The following is a 27,035-nucleotide window of genomic DNA, read 5'->3' as shown; positions in this document are numbered from 1 at the left end:
CTCAGCACTGGGCTGGCTCTCCTGTGAGTCAGGCCCAGAATCCTGAGTGGTTGGAAGCACAGTCTCTTTAAATAAGACTTTAACACCAAGGTCTTTACCGCCGAGACCATTCAAAGATTTCAGGGCTATTTTATTTTGTGTGAACAAGGATTGGGATGTCACCTCTAGCATCTTAGAATGAATCAGCTTGAATAATTCTATCGTCCATGATTTTCACGGATGTCGCTTTCTTTCTTTGTACACTGTAGGTTGCCTCCGATAATAGCCTTAGAGCCCAGAACCAGTTGAGGTAGCTGGAGGCAAGAGCATAGACAAATCAGTTCATGACTGGCTGGACCACAGGAATTAACTAACCATTTAGGGTCACATCTGCATCTCTTCCTCTTTAACACAGAAAAAGACCCCAAAGTAAAGCCTTCTCTTCTTCCTCTGAAGGATAACAACTACACACACCGCTCTGGGGGCACATTGGTAATCTGCCCCAACCTGACCCTGACAATAGCCCTTGGTTTTGACCACCTGCTCCCAGCAGGGAAGAAGCTAGCCTCTGAGCAATGACCCTTGTGACAGATGGCACAGCACAGACAGAAAAGGGCCAGCCAAAAATATTCCTTCCCACAAAGGGAGGGAGCCTGGGTGTTTAAAGGCAGGAGTCAAAGGAACAAAGCAATGAAATTCACCAAGTGTATCTAAAACTTGCCCTCAGGATAGCAATAGTCTTTTGAATGACAAATGAATCAAAACTCTTGATGAAGGGACCTTAGGACCCTGGGCACAGCAAGCTGCCATTAGCAAGGTTTTGGAACAAATTATCTTAGAGAAGAGTGTGACAATGAGATTTAGGAAAGGACTCTCAGAGCTATGAAAGAGAACCTGAACACTTAAGGCAACCTTAGAATCAGCTCAAATTTCCAAAGAGATTGACTAGTCTTGAAATAACACAAACAATTGAAGAATGAGAGAATGTTGATTGCAAAATGTCATTCCTGGAATGGACTTTCACTGGCAGGGGAGGAAAAATCCATTAGCTCCTGCTTTGGTATGATTACCAGTACTAGGCAGGAGATATAAAAGAAAAAGTGAAGCCGCTGGCATAAAAAAAAAAAAGGTGAGGAAAGGAAGTGCCACTTCTCATGTGCCAATGCCCACCCAGCACTCTGCAAGGAGCTTTTACAGCCAGCTACCCTAATCCTAAAGAGGAAGCATTATTATTATTAATATTATTATCATTATTATTATTTTTTTGCTATTTTAAAATGAAAAACCCCATAGCAGTATTATTCACAATAGCCAAAAAGTGGAAGCAACCCAGTGTCCTCTGACAAATGAATGGGTAAGCATAATGCGGCATAGACATGTGATGGAATATTGTTCAGTTGTAAAAAGGAAATTCTGACGTGTGCTACCACATGGATGAAGCTTGAAAACATTATGCTAAGGAAAAGAAGCCTGTTACAAAAGGACAATATTGTATGATTCCTCTTATACGAAGTACCTAGTGTAGTGAAGTCCATAGAGACAAAGTCGAATGGTGGTTACCAGAGGCTGGGAGCAGGGGACAACGAGCTTAATGGGTACAGTTTCAGTTTGGGAAAATGAAAAAGTTCTGATGGATGGCGGTTATAGTTGCACAACAATGTGAATGTAGTTAATGCCACTGAACTGTACACTTAAAAATGGTTAAAATGGTAAATTTTATGTTATATATATATTTCACCACAATTTCTTTAAATGGAAAAAAAATAAGACACAGTGAGGTTAAGAAACTTGGCCATGTTAAAACTAGTACATGGAGACGATACGATCGCAGCCAAGACTAAAGCTTGCTATTTCCTCGGGCACTCACTCCTCCACCACAGAACCGCACAGGCTTTGGGAGAGAAGGGCAAAGACAGCGGAGCAAGAAGAGAGCCCTGACGCTCCGTAACTGCGGCTGACCAGGCTTCATGACCAATGTCCCTGTCTTCACTTTCCCGCTCTCCCCTCACACTAGTCATTCCAGCCGTCTTTACTCAAACTTTGTCTAATCTTCTCATTTTCATCTCTTAGCCCTTTCCTAAGGATATGTTTAGGGAACCTCCTATATGTTCCAAGCTCACCAACATCACTCAACAGATGCTGACAACCTTTCAGCAGCAGCACGCCTCCCAGAGTTGGAAGGTAACAGAATACTACCACCCACATCACGCAGGCCCTCTAACTCATTCTCACTTGCTGAAGAAATTTGTGCTGCAGAATCCACTTACAAAACACAAAAATTTAAATTACAGAGTTCTGAGGTGACTTAGGTTTACCTAGCCCAATGGTTGTACAAGGAGGTGATTTTGCCCAGCAGGAAACTTTTGGCAATGTCGGGAGACATTTCTGAGTGTCACAACTTGGGGGGAGGGGTTACTGCTGGCACCTAGTGGTAGGCCAGGGGTGCTGCTAAATATCCTCCAGTGTGCAGAACGACCCCCGCAACAAAGACTTATCTCATTCAAAATGTCAGTAGTGCCAAGGCTGAGATGCCCTGACTGCCCAAACACATACCAGACATCGCAATTCCTTTAATAATTACCAAGAGACAGCAGCCTGGGCTACCACGCCTGCCGTGGACAGAGAACTGTACCTGAGGCAGTCCATCTCATCTGTTAACAAACAAGTGTACTCCTCAAATCCTACCAGGTTTGCACCTAGCAGTCCTAATGCTAACTCTTGAGGTCAAACAGTAGTCAAATCTCTGTTCTACATGGCAGCTCTTCCAACTCAGAGGACAGTTACCACATCTTATGCTACAAATATAGTAGATGAAAATTTATACTATTGTCTCTATACACTTTTCTGTTTATCTAGGTTAAGAGTCCTAGACTGAAGTTCTCAAGAGCAGGTAAACTGTCTACATTGTGTTGCCCATTTCGCCAGTAAAACTATCATCCAGACTATTACGTAACAGTATATAATCAGCACTTACTAATCTATAACTAGGTTGGTAGTGAACATGAAAGAGGTGGGTACCTGCCAACCTGCTGTCATTCCTGGATAAAAAAGCCACCCTTATTTTAGGGAAGAAGTGCCATTGCTAGCCCACACAAACACAGGCCTACTGATATGAATACGCAACCTTGCTTTCCATTTTAAACATTCTCTATTGGCCACCTGCAGCTGGGGGCCAGCAGCACGCAGTCACACATGCCCCCCCACCCCCACCTTCTGAGAATCCCTAAACAGCAAGAGCCCTCTTCATCCTCCAGAAGGAAAGTAACCCAAACTTTGGCACATCTCCATAAAAGGCTGCTAATTCCTGGCCTATCTGCTTAGCTGATCTACAAAACTGCTAAAACTCCTCTGACACTCTACATGGATTATATTATTAATGACATCAGCAGTCTAAGAGATTAGCTCTGCAAAAGCAAGGGGTTTTGTAAGCATTAAGTCTCAACCTTGAAGAGCTAGTCTATACACTGACAAGGACTCACTTTTTATTTTAAATCTTACAGGTACATTTATTCATGCCACGAAGGAAACGGCACTTCTACCAGTATACCGCGATGTTCCATATTCCCATCTCACGGAGCTCGCTGAAATTACAGCCGCACTGACGTTCCACCCGATGTACACTCCAGGTAAAGCGGGTTAATGACGGCCATGAGCAGGGGCAGGACTCGAAGCTTTCAAAGCTTTACTTCTGTTATCAGTGCTCCTGATTTTGTAAACAAGGAAGCCCATCAACCCCATTCCGACCCAGCTCTCCTGGTAAACCTGGGTGTAGCAGGCCTTCATGGGGACCCAAACATTTTTAATGAGGCTTTGAAGCATCTCGCCACAGAACCGATGGCTCAGGCCACTCCAACCCGCACAGGCAACAACACAGGGCGGTCACCAAATGCCGGGACTCACTTCTGAACGAAGTTTGAAAGTTGCCTGCTTGACTCTGATAAATCTATAGCCACAGTGAATAACTGCAAGTTAAAAGTTACTCTTAAAACCTCACCCACCTGACCTTTACTGCTGCTCCACCAGTCATACACCTTCTAATACGCCATCCTCACTCTGACCTCTAACCTTCCATCTGGCACGCACTTCTTCTGTTTCCCACACTACACCCACAGGGCCTTTTAGGTTCTATATCAGGGTCTCCCTCTAACCTTCTACCATATCAAGTCTTTATAACCCCATTCCGTGATGATCTCTCTCAGTCTGTATGCCAACTTCTCACTCACTTGCATAGATCCTACTTTAGAATTAGTCTCAACAGGTTTTATTTAGATATGCTAAACCTTCGACAAGTATCAATCAATCAACAAATATTTATTGAATACTATAATGCACTTTGCACTCTAGGTTCTGTACAGACAGAAAATGTGTATACTCTTGAGTTACTGCCCTTGAAGAGCTAAGACTAACTCATTCAAAACAGTCATTAAACCTAAGAAAGCACATAATTACTAAATTACAGCTATAGATTACAAATACTACAGAAGTTCAGAAAATAAGATCAAGCTCCCGCAGTTCTCATTTCTTGGAGTGAATGTCAGAAACAAAAGAAAAGAGAGATACGTGCGTTCTTTCTTTCAGTATTTTCTGAGGCTTTTTATGTATAAGGCATTGTAATATACCTTACATTTGTACTGCACTTTAAGTCTTGTATTTATTATCTCTTTTCATCGTTAACAACAATATAAGATAGGGAGAGCTAGTTGTAATCACCAGCCCCTCTAAATGAGGAAACAGGGCTTAGAAAGAGGAAGACAGAATGTACTGCCCAGAACGTACATGTTAACAACAAAACCAACACTAGAGCAGTCTCATGTGTCCTAGTTTCAAATTTCTAACTCTTCTCACAGCCCCTAACATTCCCCCACAACCCCTCTTCCCCATACTCCTTCAGCCACACACATATAACCAGTTATGATCACAAAATATGGTGAATGCTTAAATTAAAAAAAATCTTTATTACAGTAAAAGACACATTGCCATTAATCCCCCTCAAAGTACTCCCTTTACTTTGAACACACTTATCCTATTGTTCTTGCCACTTTCTGAAGCAGTTCTGAAAGTCCTCTTTTAGTTGAGCTGTCATGGCTGCCTCAATGTCCTGAATTGATTCAAAACATTTACCTTTCATGGTCATTTTGACTTTGGGAGAGAGCAAAGAATCACACGGTGCCAGACCCGGTGAATAAGGTGGATGAGGACACACTGTAATGTTTTTGACAGAAATTGCCGTATACCAGACGTGATGTGTGACACGGAGCCTTTCTGTTGTGATCACAAAATACGGTGAACGTTGATGCCGAGTGCCATCCAACGAAAAGGCAGGGATCTTCAATAGGGGAAGTGACACATCAAACCTCAGTAACAGTGTGTGACAAGTTTCAACTTGTTTGGTCTAGTCAGTTGGGTGTGAGCTACGGTTGAGAGACAGTGTATTTTAAAGCATGCTGTAAGTCATCCTCTATCATGACAATGCACCATGTCACACATCACTTCTGGTATACGGCAATTTGTCAAATAAAAACATTACGGTGTGTCCTCATCCATCTTATTCGCTGGATCTGGCACTGTGGCACTTCTGGCTCTTCCCCAAAGTCAAAATGATTCAGGACATCACAGCAGCCACGACAGCGCAACTAAAGACACTCTCGAAAGAGGACTTCCAGAACTGCTTCAGCAAGTGGCAAGAACGATGGGATAAGTGTGTCTGAAGTGAGGGGGAGTATTTTGAGGGTGATTAATGGCAGTGTCTTTTACTGTAATAATTTTTTTTATTTAAACATTCACCGTATTGTTTGATCTCATCTCATATGCTACTTCCCCCATTACTGCTTTTTAGATGCAATAGCAAAAAGTTTAGACAACTACCTAAATGAAAGATTTCTGAGTTTTTAAAATATCTGTTTCACATTCTTAAAATCTGTCAATCATATGCATTTGCTTATAATTTTCATGAATGTGAAAACTCAAATCCATAATCTAAGCTCCTCTAAATCTAGAAGTATACCCAGAAAACAACTGAAGAGTGGGGGATGGAAGGAAATAAGAAACACAAAGCAAAATAAGTATGTATTTTTGTATTAAATATTAATGTTTATAAGAGAGAAATGTACTCTCTTCTGTTGTGAACTTTCCATCTGAGAATAAACGCTGTATCACCAGACTACCAAGTGCCTGGCACATGGTAGATGTCTAATAAATGTTTACTTAGTGAACGAATGAATCTGTTTTATCATGAGCTGATAAAACATGAGTTTTATCATGTTTTTTCCTGATATATCATGAGCTTCTTGAGGGCAAAGACCTCATCTCATGCACTTTTGTACCTGTTTCAAAGTAGGCAGTTGATAATAACGCATTGAATTAAATGATTCAACTAGGAGATAGAGCTCTGTGTAGGAAGGTTGTGTTAGCATTCTGTGTTTTCTTAGATTCTCCATTTGCCTACATGGCATCCATTAGCCACAGGGCCACACTAATGGCCAGAGTTGTTTGCACCTCCCCTGCCATCCAGAGCCCATACTCTGAACCCCCTCCTTTATCTAACTCACACACTAAGTCAATATTTCCTGAATCAATCCAGGGCCAGGTTCCAGACAACTAGGAACAGCTCCTGACCTCAAAAGCCCACTGGAATCATTCAAACTAGCCAATCGTAAGCCACTTCCCCTGCCTGCACTGCCTTTGCCCTGGGAAACACACCAAAGGCTCATACTTTCCCATCACTCCTTCTTCCTCCCAAAACTGGTGCTTTTCCCAGTGGCCCTGCATGGTATGGCATGGCCCCCTTCTCTTGGAAAGTATAAATAACAGGCTTCTTTTAATAATAAATTATTTTATTTTTGAATTTTTATTAATCTTAAAAATTAATATTCACTGTAGTCAAACTTTCAAATTTCTCCTTTCCTCTTAAGAATTAAAGTTTAACATACAAATCTACTTCTATGTAAGCACATTTTAACAATCATTAAAATTTTAAGGAGGGCTTCACACATTATACTTTCTGAATGTTTTAGATAGCATTCAGAAATTTTCAGTGATGCATTCTTTTTACAGTACTTCAATTGTGTAACAAGTTAACTCTTGAAATTTTAATGTAAAATATCAATATGATTCATTCTCAATGTCTCTCATGTTCCCATACTTGTAAATATAAGTCTAAACCTCTTACTCAATTCCTATTTCAAATGTAAGCACAAGGATATTTTCTTTTCATGGGTAACACTTTTATTACTTTAAATATTACTAATATTGAAAATAATGAATGTATAATAAGTGCTTGGTTTACTTTATCACTGTTTTTATGCACTTCTTACTGCCTCTCCATGTTGTTAATCAGTCGCCTTTACAAATTAAGGCCCGAGGCACATCCGTTAAGGCCCGAGGCTACTACCATTTCCACCGCCACTGGACACAAAGAACCAGAACCAACCCAGCTGAATCCGAATTGCTGGCTTACACCACCGCTTACAAAATCTTACCTTCCCTATTAGATGGCAAACTGCTTTGAAGACTTAAACAAGATCTTCTCTTATGTCCCCTACTCACCAAATTTAATGTTCTATATACAGCAGTCCCTTGATAAGCTTAGTTTTACATACATAACAATTAGTTGACTTTTTTAAAGCCTGAATCTTATCAGCTGTTAATTATCCCCTCTACCCTCAAAAAAAAAAAAATACACACAAAAAAAAACCCTACTAAATGGGTGATTAAACTCTAACGCTGCACAGTCCGTCAGTTTCCTATATAGTTAAATATAAACTACAAAATGACCCAGCAATTGCTACACAGCCAACTGAACTGAATTCTATGTTCACAATAAGTCCCACACACAAATGTTTATTGCAGTTTTATCTATAAGGGTACAAAACTGGAAGCAACCAAGATGTCTTTAACGGGTGAATGGATAAACACATTGTGGTGTATCCATAGAATGGAATATTATTCAGTGACAAAAAGAACAAGCTATTATTTCATACAACAATATGGATGAATCTTAAATGCATTTTGCTAAATGAAAGACCACACATATTGTATGATTCCATTTATGTAACATTCTGGAAAAGGCAAATCTATAGGTATGGAAAACAGATTCGTGGTGTCTAAACAGATTAGACAGTGTGGTAGGAGGTGGCTGACTACAAGGGAATGCACAGGGAAGTTTTTAGGGAGATGGAACTGCTCTACATGGTACTGGGGTAGTAGATACATGACTCTCTATATTTGTCAAAACCCATAGAACTGTATCTTACAAAGAGTGAACTTTAATGTATGCAAATTTTAAAAAATCAAATAGGATATCAGGGGAGCTCAAGATAGAATGCAGATTAAGAGAAATGAAGCTAATGTATTACAAATACATAACATAAACTCATTGAAGGGGGTGGGGAAAAATGGAGCTAACCTAGGTTACCCTGGAAAACGTTGTTTTGACTGGAAATTGTAGAACAGGAAAAGGACATTAGTAGAAAATCTGGTGAATCTCACAATTCTATAGCTTATTTAACAGAATACTATACCAATGTGAAATTCTTAGTTTTAATAAATGTAACTTATGTAAGATGTTAACATTAGGGGAAGCTAAGTGAAGGCATATGGGAATTCTCCGTATTATTTTTGTAACTCTTATAAATCTGAAATTATTTCAAAATTTAAAAAATATTTTACGTAAAACGAGAAGAAAATGTATACCATGAAAACAATCAGCAGAAAATTTCAGTGGCTATGTTAATATCAGACAAAATAGATGTCAAAGGAAAATTACTAAGAATAAAAAGAGACATTGAATAATGATAAAAAGGTCAATTCACTACAAAATGTAACAATCCTAAATGTGTATGCACCTAACAAAAGAGCTTCAAAACATAGGAAGCAAAAATTGATAGAACTAAGGGAAGAAGTAAACAAATCTACAATAATAGTTGGAGACTTCAGTCTTCCTTTCTCAGTAATCAATAAAACAAGTAGATAGAAAATAATCAAGGATATCAAAACATAAAGTTGGATACCTTAAATATATACAATTCTTACTTGTCAAATATATCTCAATAAAGCTGAAAAAATAAAGAGGTAAAATATAATGTCGCAATTAAATCACATTTTTATTTTTAAACAAAGAAGGGGAAAAAAATCAAGAGTAGAGAGGAACAGAATAACACCATCAACCAAATGGATATAATTGACATTTATAAAACATTCTACCTAACAATAGCAGTTTTCAAGTGCCCATGAAATATTCACCCAAATAGACCATAACCTGGGTCATAAAACAAATCTTAACAAAATTAAAAGTATTGGAATCATACAAAGTATACTCTCTGACCAAAATGGAATTCAGCTAGAAATCAATAAAATAAAAACTCTGGAAATTCTCTCAAAACTCCAAATACTCAAAACAACACACTTCTAAACAATTCATTGGTCAAAGAGGAAGTCAAAGAGAAATAATTCAACATTATCAAAATCTGTGAAATGCACCCCACCGCAGTGCTTACAGGGAAATTTACAGAATTACATGCTTATTTAAGAAAAGAAAGGTCTGAAATCAACAATCCACTTTTTTTAAAAAAAGTAAATTAACCCAAAGCAAGCAGAAAGAAAAAAATAAAAAACAGAAATAAATTAAATTGAAAAGAGAAAAACAAAAGAGAAAAATCAATAAAATCAAAAGCTGATTCTTTGAAAAGATGAATAGAATTGATAAGCCTCTAGCCAAACAAAAAATAAAAGAATGAATACAGTACTCCGGCCCACCCCATGGTATCACTTTCTGTGGTTTCAGTTACCCGCAGCCAACTGCAGTCCAAATATATTAAACGGAAAATTCCAGAAATAATTCATAAGTTTTAAATTGTGTGCCATTCTCAGTAGCGTGATGAAACTTCACTCTGTGCTGCCTGAGATGTGAATCATCCTTTTGTCCAGCTGTATATGCTACCCACCCATTAGTCACTTAGTAGCCATCTTGCTTATAAGATCTACTGTCGCATTATCACAGCTCTTGTGTTCAAGTAACCCTTATTTTACTTAATAATGGCCCTAAAGTGCAAGAGTAGTGACACTGGCAATTCGGATATGTCAAAGAGAAGCCATAAAGTGCTTCCTTTAAGGGAAAAGGCAACTGCTCTAGACTTAATGAGGCATTTCATCATCTCACATCATCACAAGAAGAGTATAATACAATAAGATATTTTGAGAGAGAGAGACACCACATTCACATGACTTTTATTCTAGTATTGTTATAATTGTTCTGTTTTATTATTATTGTTAATCTCTTACTGTGCCTAATTTATCATTTAAACTTTAATATAGGTAAGTATGTATAGTAAAAACCATAGTATAAGTAGGGTTCAGTATTATCCACGGTGTCTGGCATCTACTGGGGGTCTTGGAATGTACCCCATGGATAAGGGGGGTCTATGGTAATTATCAATACCAGGAATGAAAGAAGGAATATCACTATAGATCCACAGACATTAAAAAGATAATAAGGAAATAAATACTACAAACAAATTATGTACATAAATTCAACAACTTAGATGAAACGGACCAATTCCTTGAAAGCTACAAGGTACCAAAACTCACTGAAAAAGAACCAGACAATCTGAATAACCTATATCTCTCACAGAAATTGAATCTGTATTAAAAAATTCACACAAAGAAAACCCTAGGCTCAGATGGTTTCACTGGAGAATTCTACCAAACACTTAAAAAAGGAATTTTACACATCCTCTTCCAAAAAATATGAAAGGGAACATTTTTTAATAGCTTTTATAAAACCAGCATTATCCTGATACCAAAACCAGATAAAGACAGTACAGGAAAACAACAAAACTACAGATCAATATCCACATGAATATAGATGCAAAATTCCTCAAAAAATATTAACAAATTAAATCCCACAATATAGAAGTATAGCATCACAACCAAGTGGTATTTATCCCTAGAATGCAAGGCTAGTTCAATATTTGAAAACCAATCCATGTAATCGATTATATTAACAGATTAAAGAAGAAATCATATGATCATATCAATTGATACAAAAAAAGCGTTTGACAAAATACAACATCCATTCTTGATAAAACTCTCAGCAAACTAGGAATAGAAGAGAATTTACTCAACCTGATAAAGAATAACTATAAAAATTAACAGCTGCCATCACATTTAATGAAGAAACACTACATGCTTTTTCCCTAAGATAAGGAAGAAGGTATGAATATTCACTCTCACCACACTCATTCAGTGTCACTGGAAGTTTGTAACAAGGGTGAGGAGAAAAATAAATTAAAAGTGCATAGATTAGGAAAAAAAGAAATAAATTCACTTTTCATAGATGACATAATTGCCTATATAGAAAATCCCAAAAATCTGTAATAAAGCTCCTAGAACTAAGTGAGTTTAACAAGGCTGTAAGATACAAGTTCAACATACAGAAATCCAACACATTTTTATATACTAGGAATGATTACGAACTAAAATCTAAAATAAAAACATATACAATAGCTCAAAAAATACTTAGATATAAATCTAACAAAACATGCAAATCTATTTGCCAAAAACTATAAAATGCTGATAAGAGAACTCAAATATGACCAAATAAATGAAGAGATATACCATGTTCATTGATTGGAAGACTCGATACAGTTAAGATATCAATTCTCAAATTGATCTACAGATTTAATGCAGTTCCAATCAAAATGCCATCAGGAGTTTTTACAGATATAGATAAGTTGATTGTAAAATTTACATAGAAAAACAAAAGGACTAGATTAGACAAAACTTTTTTTAAAAAAACTAGAATAAAGTTAGAAGACTCACACTATAGAATTTTAGATCTTGTATAAAGCTACAGTACAAGAATCAAAACTGGTATTGGGAAGGGTTGGATGCGTAAACCAATGAAACAGAATAGAGAGTCTAGAAATGGGCCCACATAAATATAGCCAGTTGAGTTTTGACAAAGCTGCAAAATCATTTCAATGGAGAAAGGAGAGTCTTCAATAAACATGCTACTGGAAAAATTGCACATCTATCTGCAAAAAATGTTTTAAAGAACTTTGACCTAAATTTCATAACTCATACAAAAATTAACTCAAATGTATCGTAGATCTAAATGTAAAATGTGAAACACAAACTTTTAGAACAAAGAACATCTCTGTGACCTTGGGTTAGACAAAGAATTCTTATATCAAAACATAATCCATAAAAGAAAGAAATTGACAAATTAGACTGAATCAAAATTTAAAACCTCAGATCTACACAAGGCATGGTTAAGAGATGAAAAAGAAAAGCTACACATTAGCATAAAATATGTCCAAGTGATTTATCTGATAAAAGACTTGCATCTAGGATATATTAAAAAGAAAAAAAAAAACACCTCAAAGCTCACAGTAAGAAAACAAGTAATTCAACTTAAAAAACGGACAAAAGATTTGAACAGACAGTTCACCAAAGACGCATGGATGGCAGTAAGCACGTGAAAAGATGCTCAATATCATCAGCCATTAGGGACATGCAAACTGAAGCCTCAATGAGATAAACACTACACACCTATTAAAACGGCTAAAATAAAAAAAATCTCAACGCTCAATGTCACTAATAATCAGGGAAATGCAAATCAAAACTACAATGAGATACTACCTCACCTCTGTCAGACAACTATTACAAAAAATAAAATAAGACAGTGTGATCAACGAGGATGTAGAGAAATCTGGAACCCTTGCACACTGCTGCTGAGGATGCAAAAGGGTGCCGCTGTATGGCAAACAATATGGAGGCTCCTCAAAAAATTAAAAACAGGACTACCATATGATCCAGCAATCCCACTTCTGGGTATTTAAAAGAATTAAAATCAGGATCTCTAAGAGACATTAGCACTCCGACATTCATTGCGGCACTGTTCACAATAATAACCAAGATAGGAAACAATCTAAACGTCCATTAATAATAGATGAACTGATTTTAAAAATGTGGCATCTACATACAATGAAATACTATTCAGCCTTTAAAAGGAAGGAAAATTCTGACACATGTGACAACCTGGATGAATTTTGACATTATGCTAAATGTAATAAACCAGACACAGAAAGGTAAACACTACAAGATTTCACTTATGTGAGATATCTAAAATAGTCAATTCATAGAATCTGAGTAGACTGGTGGTTGCTAGGGGCTGGGGAAGGAGGAAATGGGAGGTCACTAATCAATGGGCATAAAGTTTCAGTTAAGCAGGATGAACAAGCTCCAGAGATCCACTGTATAACAAAGTACCTACAGTCAACAATAATGTATTGCACAGCGGAAATTTTGCTCAGGGTAGATCTCACGTTAAGTGTTCTTACCACAATAAAATAAACTTAAAAAAAAAAAATCTGAAATCCCAAGTGCAAATGAAGATATAAGGCAAGTGAACACTGCTGGAGGGAATGCAAAATGGTATGGCCACTCGGAAAAATAGTTTGGCAGCTTCTTATAGAGATAAACATACACCTCCTATATTATCCAGCAACCTCACTGTTAGGAATATCTTTAAGAAATGTAAATTTAGGTTCACAGAAAAACCTATGCAGGGATGTTTACAGTAGCACTGTTCATAATCACTTGGAACTGGACACATTCAAATATCCTTCAACAGATGACTGGATATACTAACTTGTGAAACCACACAATGGAATCCTACTCAACAATAAAAAAGAAACTACTGATAAATATAACAGATACTTCTCCAAGCTATTGTGCTGAGTGAAAGAAGCCAATCTCGAAAGGTTATATACTGTAGTGTGATTCCATTTATATGACGTTCTAGAAAAGGCAAAACCATAGGAAAGAAGAAGTGATCAAGGAGTGGCAGGGATTAGGGGTTAGGGAGTCTGACCGCAAAGCGCAGCAGTAGGGAGCTTCTTGAGGTGATGGAAGTGGTTTGTATGCTGACTATGGTGATGGTGGTGTAAATCTATACATGTGTTAAAAATCAAGGATGGGCAGCCCATTGGCTCAGTGCTCAAGGCACCAAGGTCGCCGGTTCGATTGCCACATGGGCCAGTGAGCTGTGCCCTCCACAACTAGACTGAAGGACAACAACTTGATTTGGAGCTGAAGGGTCCTGGAAAAACACACTGTTCTCCAATATTCCCCAATTAAAAAAAAAAAGATAAACACATTATTTATAAAAAAAAAAGAAAATCATGGAACTGTACTCCAAAATTTTTTTTAATTGTACTATTTGTAAATTTAAAAAATAACAATTAGTTCACCTGAAATCTATGTATTTTACTAACAATTGTCACCCCAATAAATTAAACATAAATAAATAAATAAAAATAAATAAATAAATTTTTAAAAAAATAACAATTAAAAAATAACCAAAGCTGTTAAAATGTTAAAAGGAAAAAAATAGTTGCCATATCTGAGCTAAAACTTGAAAACCTTTTCAAATGTTTAGTTCTATTGAACTTGTTCTTGTGAAGGAAAAGAGTACCCTATTTGGTTATAGCATTCTAATAGGAATAAGTTTCCAAATAGGAAAAAGAACCCTGCTTGTCCTAGGGGCACTGTGTATTGGCCCAAAACCAGACTGCAGGTGTTCTGATGCCTAAATTGTGGCCATAAAATCATCACATACCCTCTTCCTCAAAATGTAGACCAGCACCTACGTATACTGTGAACTCTACAGATCCACACTGGATTTTTATAATATCCTCAAAAGTCAGCATTCAGTACCCACAAATAAGAGCTCTTACTAGGCCCTGTGATTAAACCACAGGAGGAAAAAACAGCTGGAAAGGCCTTGACAACTCAACATCTACAAACAGAAGCAGTGTCTATAAGGAGCTGATGGTTCTGGAATCCTGGCTAGAAAAGTGACACTGCTTTCTGGGATGATTTTTTTTTCCCTAGAGATTTTGCAACAGGTTGCACTGAGTGAAAAATGCATTACTCTTTAAACAAACAAACAAACAAACAAACCAAAAAGAGGAACCTCTTCTGAGCACTACCCTAGGCTAAGGCGGCTCCAGAGCGGAGCCCAACGGAGCGAGGCAGGAAGTCCCAGTGTCCTGACCGCGACGCCTCACCACTGGAAACAGCAAGGCGCTCTGCTGAGGACAGGGTGGCGAAAGGCATGGCAACTCCTATATTCACAAGGGACAACATAAACCAAAGACTTCCTGATGGTCAGAAAGGAGCTTGTAACTCGGAACAAAGCACATCAGCCCCCAAGGGTCAGGCTGGATATAATCGAATTAAAGATGGAAACACTCAAATCTAATAAATAACAAGTCTTTAATACCCACTCAGCACACAAAATGGACTTATTTTCTTTGACCTATAAAGCTTTTGAGCAATTTTGAATGCCAAGAGTCTACATTAAGATCCTATAATAAAACAAGTCTTACTTCCTTCGACACTTATGTCTGAAGTTTCCAGTATGAGTCAGAAAAAAGAAAAAAAAGCCTTGTGAGGTAAGTGAAATATCCACCTATCATTCTGTTTCCCCTCTACATTTAATCACTCAACCTGTGCCTTTCTTGAGTCTTACATCCACCCTTTCTAGAGACAAAAAGAAATACTACAAAAAGGCAAGTAAAAAACTAAAAATCTATGAATATTACTTGCACTAGAACACCTAGATTAATAAAACAGATGGCCATCATTCAGTTAAGTGGTCTTTATGGACTTTCCTCTTCCCAGGCTACCTTTAAAATGCCTTCCCAAGGGGCTGCTGTTTAACTGTTCTTAGTCACTCTTACTTTGAGCATTCAAACTAGGAAGCAGGTACAAACTTACAGTGTGACTGCACAGAGAACCTCCTAATGGCATTACAGTAAGGACGCTTTGCATCCCTAAATAGAGTGATAAATTCACTAACATCCTGTACATGAACTCTGCCTGCTCTACTGGTTCCACACAAACCATGGGAACTTCTGCCAACTGAGTGCAAGCTGTGGCAAATGTTAATGGAATCTGCAAGAACTTAGTAACTTCAGTGGCAAGAAGGAAAATAATACTAACAAATTAAATGAAAATTTGTATTGCATTAAATTAAATTGCTTTTCTCTAGGTACATTTTGTTATTTTGTATGTATATATTCTGATGTTCCAATCACCCTGTTTTTTGGTTTTTTTCTTATTCAATGATCTTTACTGACTACAAAAGGCTGGAACAGAACCCAAACTCCCTGAGCTCAGCCTTTGCTCCAAATGACCACTGCATACTGAAGTTGCACATTATAGCCCACCGGTCACTGTCATGTGCCCAGTTTCCCCGAGGAAGTTTATGCAAGTCAAGCCTGACATTTGGTCTCCACAGCCCAAGATTCAGCACCTAAATAGAAAGCAACAATACTGGCTGATAAGGCTTAACTGTTTCCCTCTGCTTTCATCTATTAGAATCCGCTCATTTGCTACCTTTAATTTAGCCTGCAATTTCAAATACTATTGCTCTCATGGAGCACACAGAATGTAAGCAAATGATCACAGAAAGAAAGCCACTGAGTTTCAGTGAGGATGAAACAGTCATCCACCAGGTCCACGAAAAGGAGCATAATTCTTGTTTCTTTATGTGCCAAACTGAAGGTTAGTTGAGACTATCAAGAAAAAAGATGAGTTAAGTGTCCATAAAAGGACAGAATGAAAGGCTCCAAAATAAGGATAGAGACGCACAAAGATTAAGTACTCTTTATCAGTGAGAGAGCCCAGAGAATAAAGACAGAAATGGAAAGATTTTGGCTTTCCTTAAAGAAATCATGTCAGAAGCTCAAGGGGGAAAACCCCTCTGCAGAGAAAGGATTAAAAATCAGAAATAAAGATAGCTTGCTAACCAAGACACTCTGGACTGGACTACCAACATGTATTACTGATTTTCTCACTAGAAGGTTCTCTGTCTCTAAATTTAAGATAGCAAAACCATCTTTACTCCTCCTCCCTTTCCCCCCATGTCCTTCGGAGTCCTTCCGAGTCTTCCTATAAACTATTTCTTACGTTAGAAAAATGTTACTGAAACACATACATCCATGTGACACACAGATACAAAATTCTCTTATTTCTCCTTCCTTCCCATCTTCATCACTACTATCCTACTCCAAGCCTTCGTCACCCCCCAGCTAGGCCAAATCAAAGAGCCAATTTGCTGGACGTCTATTACTTGTTCTAGTCCATGGCTCACTCTGTTCCACCCAACCATTTTGTAAAGCCCAGCTCAAATCCTCCTTCTTCCATCAACCTGTCTGATCATACCAGCTTGAAGCTCTCACCTTTCTATAAAAAAAAAAAAAAAATTTACTTACTTCTTACACTTATGTGGCAATTAAACCCTTTTCAATTTTCAATTGTTATTATGAACCATGATGAAAACCTCTTCTTAGGAAACATTTTGTGTTTAAAATTTCTTTCACCAAATAAATACGTTCCTAGAACATAAGGTCTATCTTTTCTGTATCTTTCACTACCTGTCATAATGCCTCACCCTTAGTTGCTACTCACTAAATATTTGTTCATTCGTGTGGTCAGGAGAGGTGATTTACAGTTCCCCACAGAAGGCAATGGCTGTATGTGTGTACTGAGATTAATGGTTCTTACGGCTATAACTTCCTCTCTACTTTTATTTTTCATAGATAATTCTCAAATGGAAACCCTGAAAAGCAATGTACTTAGACAAGGGCTGCTTTGGTCCAAACTAACTGTACTTTAAATAAGCCAAGAAATAAGAATATAAATTTCACTAAGAAAAAGAAAACATAGAGGATTATCTGTATCAAAAGGAAAGGGGGGGGAATTAACTGATCTAAGATGATCTAGAAGGACTTCAAATCCTCAAACTATTTTAACAATCTTCCTCAAAAGACAACAGAAATAACTGTATCTGGGGTAAGGGGAGAGAATGTATACAGGTGCATACACATATGTAGAAAAGGATACAAGACAAATTGGTTACAGTAGCTGCCTTTATGAAGTACATACTGGATGACTGGAAGACAGTATAAGACGACTACTTAACTTTGAATCTTCTGATTTTGAACCCTGTGCCACTTTTTATTACTCAAACAAATAAATATAAAAGATATACTTGTTGACATAGAATGGAAGAGATACCTTCAACAGTGCCTTTGGAGAAAATGTTTTTATATTAAATGACTTAAAATCCTAAAAAGGGGGGCAGGGAAATAAAAACAAATTTTAAAAATGTTACTATTAATACATTTTTTGCCATAAAGCAAGAAAATATTCTCCAGCTTTTCCAATGCAGAGGTCAGATAAAGAAAGCAATTTGCAGCAACGTTCTAGCAGAGCTAAGGGTAAATTAACATTTGAAAAACAAAACACCTTCCCCTCAAGTTCCAGAAGTTATCCAGAAGACCAGGATCACTCTCGTTCAGTATTACACAGAGACAGATATACTCAAAAGGAATCCGCGGAGGAGAGAGAATTCCTTCTCTTAAAATATGAATAGCTCCCCAAGTTCACATCCAAATTCCCTTGTACATTTTCACTGCAGTCCTTTCTTTCTCACTCCACTCTGATGATTCCTCACACTGCCAATACTTTCTTCCTTATCATAATACCAATCTTTGACAAGTCTTTTTTTCAAGGCATCTTTCCTAGAAACAAGACATTTCTCCCCTTTATTTAGCCTTCACCAAAATCTTAGGAAATCCAATTGAGAATTCTGTAGTAAATGAGATTTCTGGGTATTCTGAGAAAGCTCTACCAGTTGTTTTGCAACCTGCTCAGTCTTTCTCTGCAATTTAATAATAATGTATCAATTTATTTTCAATTAAAAGCATTTTATTTGGCTTCTTATTAAGACAAAAAGACACTAGTGAATGTGAATCGAAAGCCTGTTGCATTATCTTTAATTGAAGAAGAATGCCTCCTGAACCAAGAAACTAAATAATTTATTATTTAAAGTAATAAATTAAGCCCTCCTTATTTATAGGGCTGCCTGTCACTCAGTAAAATGAAGGAAAAATGCTATTTCACACTGGCTTCCTGTGAACATTAAGCTTCCGGAGGCTCAGACTTCAATTGTCTATACTACTAAATATTAAAATAAGGAGAGAATAAGAATCGATGAAAAATAAATTACTTTTTCATTGATAAAGTAGTTGTGATCTCTTCCTTTATCAATCACTATCTAAAAATTTAAAGTAACATTTTAATTTTGACTTTTTCTCCCTTCCCAAGTTTACTCTGGTGGAAATCCTAATGATCAATTAAATATCCAAAACGGAGAAAAGGGGAAGAAAATCAATGACCGATATAATTCACAGCCTAGATAATCCATTCCTGGACAAACAAGCATTCACTATATTTCTCTAATGTTCTTACTCCTCAGTAACCCAAAAGATTTTACAGCATAAAAACCGCACTGATTAATTGAACAGGAAAGAAGCCCGTTAATATGTCTCCTGAGGGATTTCAGTGCTTTCTATTTCCACATCCTGGGACAAGCCCAATGAATGCAGGACGCTTCTCCCCACCACCAGTAGAGCATGTAAAAGGGCTCCAACCCTCTCCAGCTAATGCTTTAGTCATCCTAACCCAATGGACTACTTCCAGGAACAGAGAGCTTCAGTCCCAAACGAAGAGAACCTCTTAGACCTTCAGGCTCCTTTTTTTTTCAATTCCTCTCTCGTCAGTCGGACACATGTGCACATACCTGAGGGAAATCTTAACCATCCTTCTTCACCTTTGCTCCTCTAGCCCAGGAGCCTCCCAGAACTTTTTCTGCTCCAAAGCGCATATCCCTTCCAGCACCTATCGCATATCCCTTCCAGCACCAATCCCCAGTGTATTGTTCTTCTCCAAGTCCTACTCCACTGTCAGCCTTGCACAGTCAAAGAAGTCCAGGCAAGAGTGCTCACAACTCCTCTGGGGCCCTGGTTATAACTTATGTTGGCAATGTGAGAGCATTTACCAGTAGCCAAGTGTATACATTTATGTGCAAGAGATAAGGAAAAAGACAGGCCGACACCAAGACGCGAAGACCTTCTAAAGAGTAGCGAGGACAGCTACAGAAATAAAATGAGGATGTTACTTTAATGCGTCCTATTTTCATCCATGTTTTATTTGTCGATACATTTTCTGTTCATTTCCCCTCACCGTTCCTGCTTCCAAAATGCTCTCCTTCAAAGGTACTTTTGCCCTCCCTCTGCCTATCCCAGAATCTTTCACTATGCCCACTCACTAAGATATGTTTAGCTACCTAGGATAACGATAATTTCTTAAAATAAAGCCAAAATTGTTCACATTACTTGGTTATATGAACATCAGAATATAATACCATTTAAGAGAAAAAAATCTTTAAGCATGAGTCAGCCATCCTGGATAGCTGTCTCCACTCTACCACTTACTGGTCCTGCAGCCCTGGACAACTCACGTAAGCACTAGGATACTGACTCAGTCTCCTCAGCTATAAAATGGGTTGAACAATATTTGTCTTACCTAACTCAAACTATCAACTGATAGAAAGATTTTTGCAGTTTTTATAAACAGACAAACATAGAGTAATAATTAACAAAGGTAGATGATCGGTCATAAGACCCATTCAAATAAAGCAGTTCCAAGATTACCGTAGATAATGGGAAAACCTAGAATGGTGCTGAGGACAAAGCAACTCCAAACTTGTATCATCATTCACCAAATTAAAATATCCAGCTCCAGAAGAATAAAGGAGAGCCTCAGCCTCTGGGCCCATTCCACCTTCAGCTCCCAGGCTGTAGCTAAAAGCAGCCCAGTTGCCTGCCAATCGTTGAGTGCCAGAGCGCTCCCTTTTGATAGGGTCCTATTCTAGAATAGTTTGGGAATGAATGAGGAAAGTTACTCTGGTAACTGCATTTGCACTTGGTGGTTTTGATCAGCACTGCAACTGTACAGTAAAACTTTTCTGTATTTGGACTATAAATGTCCAACCTACTCAGGCTACCTGCGATTCTATCCTCCATATCAGACTGAAGATAAAGCAAGCATCTGCTTTTCAGACTACTGAAATTTAATATAGTACATACATACTATATCAAATACACATGTAAATACACACTGAGCTGCTAAATCCCCAGAGAGAAGGGAGCTAATATATATTGAGCTCTTTGTGTCAGAAACCATAAGGAAACAGAGATTTCATTTAATCCCCACAAACACCCTGCCATGTAGGTATTATTATTCTTACTTTTATAGATGAGAACACTGAAGCAAGATAGATTAAATAACTTGCCCAAGGTCACAAAGCTAATTAGTAGCAGAGTTAAGACTTAAATTTAGTTTTGCCTAACTCGAAAGCCCATACTGCTTCTGGCATTTTCTTCTCAATGGTACAACTATGGCAAACTTCTTGAGTCTTCATTTCACCTTAATTCTTGACATAGAACTGAACTGCGTGTCCTGGTTGCGTTTTTATAATTTCAAAAAGGGACAAAGAAAAATTTCCCAGAAGATTTCTCTGTCTTTTCCTGCATTTATTTCCTACTCCTGCACAAACTATTGTTTTTTAGGCTGAATCACTGGGCTAAATTTAATAGTTTACACAACATTTCAGCAATTAATATACCTAAAGGGTGAAAGTTCTTTTTCCTTCCTTTAACACTTTAATAGTTATAATTTTTGAGCATGGTATCATCTTCTAAGCTGGTTCTTGCCATTTAAAGAGTGGTAGTGCCTAGTATAATGCCTCATACCAGTAATAGGTGCAGAGGGAAAATATTTGTTGATTCACTGATTGAGAAAGGTTTCTTTATTCCTCTAGTTAACTTGCTATATTTAAATCAAGAGCCTTTATGGGAGGAGTTCAATTGTAAGAATGAATTCTTTCACATTAAACATAATTTTTTGGAAAATTTAAAAATGATTCATAAAAAAAGGTAAACTGAAATATAACAATCTAGTGCTTCAGTCTGTAAATTACTAATAACTAGTGGACTATGAACTTAAGAGTTTAAAAGGCTAGGTTTAAAAATACTGTTACTCTCAAAGTAAATGAACAAATGAAACAGAAACAAATTCATAGATAGAGAACAAACTGATGGTTGCCAGATGGGAAGCTGGGTGAAAAAGACGAAAGGATTAAGTACAAATTGACAGTTATAAAATAGCCACAGAGATGTAAAGTACAGCACAGGGAATATAGTCAATAATATTGTAATAACTATGTATGGTGTCAGGTAAGTACCAAAGTTATTGGGGGGATCACTTTGTAAGTTATATAAATATCCAATCACTATGTTGTACACCTGAAACTAATATAATGTTGTTTTTTAACTATAATTGATACAAAACACAGAAAACTGTTTTGTTTAGGGTGGTAAGACTGACTTTTTTCATTTCTCATACACATTAAAATTTGTCTGCATTAAGTATGTTATTTTTATTATGGAAACTGACCTCACTCTGCATAAACTATGTATTTTTAACATTTTTTATACCGTGTGTGTTTATTTTCTCAACATAATCCATAGGAATTAAGTATTCATTAATTCATGCATGTGTCTCTGGAACGACTTATTACATAATATCACACATTAAAGACAATTTTTTTCCCATTCATGGAATGTTTTTCTTGATTTAGGTGGATATGTGTCTGTGTATTCTTTTCAAGCAGGTGCAGGTTTCTTGTATACTCTCCACAGAACACTGATTGTCACTTCTTTTCTTTGTAACAAGCGTAAGTATGGCATTTGCCCGATATAGCCCCAGCTTGTCTTTCAACTTTATGTATATTACCTTTTCAATTATGTTAAAATACTTCAATCACAGTGAAATCCAAATGGAAGGAGCTATTTATGTGGTAGTAAGTCCCCTACCAATGGAAGTATTTAAAGCAGAAATCTCCCATAAGGGGATTCCTGTGCTGGGCGGGAGGTTGTACAAGTTGAATTTTATGTCCCCATCCTATTCTAGGATTTTAAAATAATGTTTTTGACAAGTCTACGTTAGTGATACAATGGATTGCATATAGACCTCTGCTGTGTTGAGCCCTTTTCGCCAGCTTACTGTTTAAATCAATCCAGAAAAGATGCCCTTCTGATCCAGCTTAATTTATCAAGCTTTCTGATTACTCCCTGTGGACACCAATACCCACAATATTAACAATTTCTTCTATTTGAAATCATCAAAATGTGCTGAAATAATGCAGTCAGCAAAATGTCACTGTATAACTTACATATGGATCTGTTGCAGCCTGTAAAACACTGTCTCCATGAGGGACAGCCAAAATGAAGAATTATGTGGGAGTGATAAAATATGATAACTAGGCCTGCAACCTCATGTATAAACCCAGCTGCGCACGCACACACACACATCTATAGGACAGCCTGCTCATAATAAAAGCAAAGAAAAACCCAAATCATGTGTGCACTTACTTCACCACAGGGCGGGTCAGGGAACTGTCCTTTCAGCACCACAGCAAGAAGCCCTGGGGCACATCTAAACACAGGCAACCAAAGCTGGCTGGTGAGAAAAATTTGTTAAAGCTCCTACAAAGAAAGCACCAAGCAACTGTATGGTTGTTTGTTTTTAAATATGCTATATTCCAATGCATAATTCTTTATTAATTTAAAATAAAATCCTTCAAATATTTTGAAAAAAGTTGACAAAACCCTAAATGAAAACCAAAGGTATTATTAAGTCAGTCTCTCAAACTCAACCAAAGGAACCAATAACGGGCATGGAATATCAATAATTGCTTTGCAATGCCCACCACCAACCCTACTAAGAAACACAACACACTTACACATACCCATAATCAGATGTTCAGAGAACATGGAACATGCTTGCTGTCCTTTCCAGGTAGAGCCTCAATTTCTAGGACAGAGAATGCTTGCTGAATACCAAACCATCACTTCTACCCCCCTTCCAAGCAATCAAATTATCTTTCAGGAAGAACTGAAGGCCTTATGGGTCATGAGTTCCAAAGAAAAAACGCTGCAGTATTTCAAGAACCAGGTTACAGGCAATGTGCTACAAAGCTTTCAGCATTTTAAGTCTGATTCCCCCGAGATTCCTACCAGGATGGTACTGGGTGGTAATGTTACCCAGCCATTTGCATTACACATCAAAAAAATTTTTTTGAGGAAAGAAAAAAGTCCCTCCACCCCCAAGCATCTTCTAATGCACGTGGAGAAAAGAGAGAAGTACAGAGACATTGTGAAACAGTGAAAACCTACCACATCCGAAATCTCCCTTGGAAAAAGCTAAAACATCCCCCAGCCCTAACACACGGCTACGTCTCTAAAGGCTCTCCAGGTTCAAACTTGAGAAAACAGTTATAAAATGCACTGCTCCCCCTTTGCCCTCAAAGCCCTCACCCACACTTCCGGATGCCATCCCTGCTTCTCTGGTGCCCACTGTGCATTAATAGCTGTTTTGCCTGTAAGTAGAGCTTGCTCCATACTAACTATTTCTCCCTCCCCCTGAATTAGCCAGATGCAAGGCAAAGTTTCTTTTTTATCCCCCCAACAAATGACATCCTTTTATTATGAACACTGATTCCGAATCCAGGAATCTCCGGGTATAAAATGTATTCCCCCATGTTTCAAAAACTGCAGTGTAAGTGAGGAAGAGGGCACAGGGTGGAGTAGTTGGAAGGAATGCACGCTTTGAAGAATCATATTTATCAGGCTGACAAATGAGTCCCACTCCACCCCACATCGAAGCCGGGGCCCCTGAAGGGGTCTGAAAGCTCTGGCTAACCCCTGGAAAGTTAACTGCCAAGTCTCCACCGATGGTTGCTGCTGGCATGGAGAGGATGGAGCTGAGCTCTCAGGGAAAATGCAGAGGCTCTGCGGTCCCCCAAGTACCAAGAGAGAACTAGAGAGGAGGGGTCCCAGCCTGTGGAGCTGGGCAGTCCCGAAAGCCCCGCGCTAACAAGAAGTCCAGGGTGGTGGGGGAGGGAAGGGAGAGAGGAGAACAGGAACGAGCTCTGCATCGGGTGGCGTAGGGGTGGGGGTGGGGGAAGGGGATATTCTGAAAGTGATGTACTCCCTAATGCAGGGATCTTAGCCTGCCCAGGAAGGTCCCGGGGGCCCCCAACACAGCCCCAGAGCACCCTGTCGGGAGGGGGGGGGCGGATGCGTCCGAGTAAAGGACAGGGGGAGTCCTGGCTGCCCTAAGAACCCAGGAACCCTTGGCTTCTGCAGTTGGTAACAACCTGGAGCCGGATGGGGGAGAAGGATGCAGTAAGGCAGGGGGGAGGGGTTCTACCTGAGGGGCTGCTGTAGGAAGATCCCGACAGCGCTGCCCTTCCCAGTACAAGCCGGCGAGGGGCTGCGACTCTGCCAGAGCCCTGGGGGACAGGGAGTGAGTGGGGGTGCTGCACTCACTACGAAAGGGGCGCCGAGGGCAGGCCAGTGTCCCCAATGCAGCCAAGAGACGAGGAGAGCGAGGATGTATGGGGGTGGGGGCCGGTGGTCCTCAGTTCTCCTCAGGGACCCCCGATAAACACGGGGGAAAGATGCAAGACTTCCAAACACCTGTCCAAAACGGGGAAGGCAGAAACCCTGTTCCTTGGCTCCTGGAGCTCCGCCGCGCACTCTGCGGCAAAGCCCCTGACTAGAGATGGGCGAGCCCCGCTCCAGGGTCCCGAGGAGAGAGGGGGAACCCGGCGGGCGAGGAGCGGCTCCCGGAAGGGGGCTCTGGGGCGACTTACGGCAGCGGCGGTGAGGCAGGCAGCGGCGGCCCTAGCGCGGGGCCCGGGAGGCGCGGCCGGACTGCAGAGGTGCCGAGGCTGCGGCGGGCGGGACTGCGGTGGGCGCCATCTTGGAGCGCTCCCCGCGCCCGCCCCCCGCGCCGCCCGAGTCCTTGCATAATTGATGACTCGCGCCCGCCGCGCGCCGCCGCGCGCGCCCCCGCGGCCGGACCCCCGCCCGCCCCGCCCCCGCGCCGACCCCCGGCGCGTGCCCTCCGCACGCCCCCGGACCCTGCGCGCGCGCCGCCCCTGCCCGCCCGCGGCCCACCTACCCCTGCAGGGCGCGCCCGCTCGCCCGCAGCGCACCGCGCCGCGCGCCCTCCCGCTCTCTCGCTGGCTCTCAGGCCGGCGTCCCCGCGCCGCCCGGACCGGATCCGGGGCGAGAGAGCAGGGCTCCGGCAGGGGGCGCCGCGCCGGAGCGCCTCGCGAGCGTCCCCGGGCCCGCCTCCCCGACGCCCCCGCGGAGCCGCGCGGGAGGGGCCCGGAGCGGAGCTCCCGGACGCGGGACGCGGGACTCCGCCGGCTGCCCGCCGGCAGCTGGACGTTGACACCCAAAAGCTGCTATGTTGACTCGAGTGCCCGGTGGCCTTTGTAAATGACAAGAATTACCTTTCTCCAGAACGGCAGTCGCCGAAGGAGATGCCAGGTAATATTGCCATGCTCAGTTGTTGGAATTTCTGACATATATAAACACAAAGAACTCAATTTACATGATCTTTGGCCGACTGAAAAAAAAACTCAGAAGTCTGGCAACTGCAGTTGGAGTCTTGTGATTCAGTGGTATGAGGAGTAGGGAGACACTGCTTCCTTGACAGCCCACGTCCAAAACTATAAAGATCACCTTAATGTTTTTAAACCTCAGTTTGTCCATCTGTAAAGTAGGCACGAGCATCTGAACTGCTTACTCCACACTCTCTTAGGAGGATCTAAATAATGAATGTGAGAACTTTCAGCATTTTATTGTGCCTCTCTTCTACATACTATTTCTTTCTACCACAAGTTCACAGTTAAGAGTGAAAGACTATGGTCAGGCTGCCACTTACTAACTGGGTAGCCTTGGATGTGAATAATCTCTCAGAGCTTGTGTTCTCCTCTGTATAAGGGAACAATCACAGTGCCAACCTGACAGGTTTGTTGTGAGGATTAAAGAAAAGAATGCATTTCACACATTCAGAACGCAACCTAGCATACAGTATGCCTATCACGTAGTGTGCCTGCTACATACGCTTTACTGAGTTATAATTGACATAGGATAAACTACACGTTTAGAATGAACAGTTTTGCCATATGTATGAGTATACGTGCATGAAACTATCACCACCATCAAGGTAATGAACATACCCGTCACCTCCAAAAGTTTCTCCATGCCTGTAACCCCTCCATG

At 39.6% G+C, this 27,035-nt stretch overlaps 3 protein-coding genes across 5 annotated transcripts in view; 1 reads left to right on the top strand and 2 right to left on the bottom strand.

The window, feature by feature from the left end:
* The window catches only part of SCN8A (sodium voltage-gated channel alpha subunit 8), a 162,526-nt gene extending 136,478 nt beyond the window's left edge, over positions 1 to 26,048 (bottom strand). For 2 of the 3 annotated variants that reach the window (XM_033116668.1, XM_033116666.1), the window contains exon 1: positions 25,613 to 25,739. The gene's annotated coding sequence lies outside the window, so the exon portion shown is untranslated. Of the gene's footprint in view, positions 1 to 25,612; positions 25,740 to 25,923 lie in introns of those variants that run through there. The other variant, XM_033116667.1, reaches the window with a different exon arrangement.
* Positions 3,616 to 3,798, bottom strand: LOC117028291 (ATP synthase subunit ATP5MPL, mitochondrial-like). The gene has a single exon (XM_033116669.1). The coding sequence runs from the start codon at positions 3,796 to 3,798 to the stop codon at positions 3,616 to 3,618; it is 183 nt and encodes a 60-aa protein (XP_032972560.1).
* LOC117028809 (proline-rich protein HaeIII subfamily 1-like) lies at positions 25,351 to 26,221 on the top strand. Its single transcript, XM_033117673.1, has 2 exons — positions 25,351 to 25,360; positions 25,542 to 26,221. The coding sequence occupies exons 1-2, from the start codon at positions 25,351 to 25,353 to the stop codon at positions 26,219 to 26,221; spliced, it is 690 nt and encodes a 229-aa protein (XP_032973564.1).
* Positions 26,222 to 27,035: the final 814 nt, after the last annotated feature.

The sequence above is a fragment of the Rhinolophus ferrumequinum genome, chromosome 10 (assembly GCF_004115265.2).
Source record: "Rhinolophus ferrumequinum isolate MPI-CBG mRhiFer1 chromosome 10, mRhiFer1_v1.p, whole genome shotgun sequence".
Taxonomy (NCBI): Eukaryota; Metazoa; Chordata; class Mammalia; order Chiroptera; family Rhinolophidae; genus Rhinolophus; species Rhinolophus ferrumequinum.
This window is presented reverse-complemented; position numbering and strand designations above follow the sequence as displayed.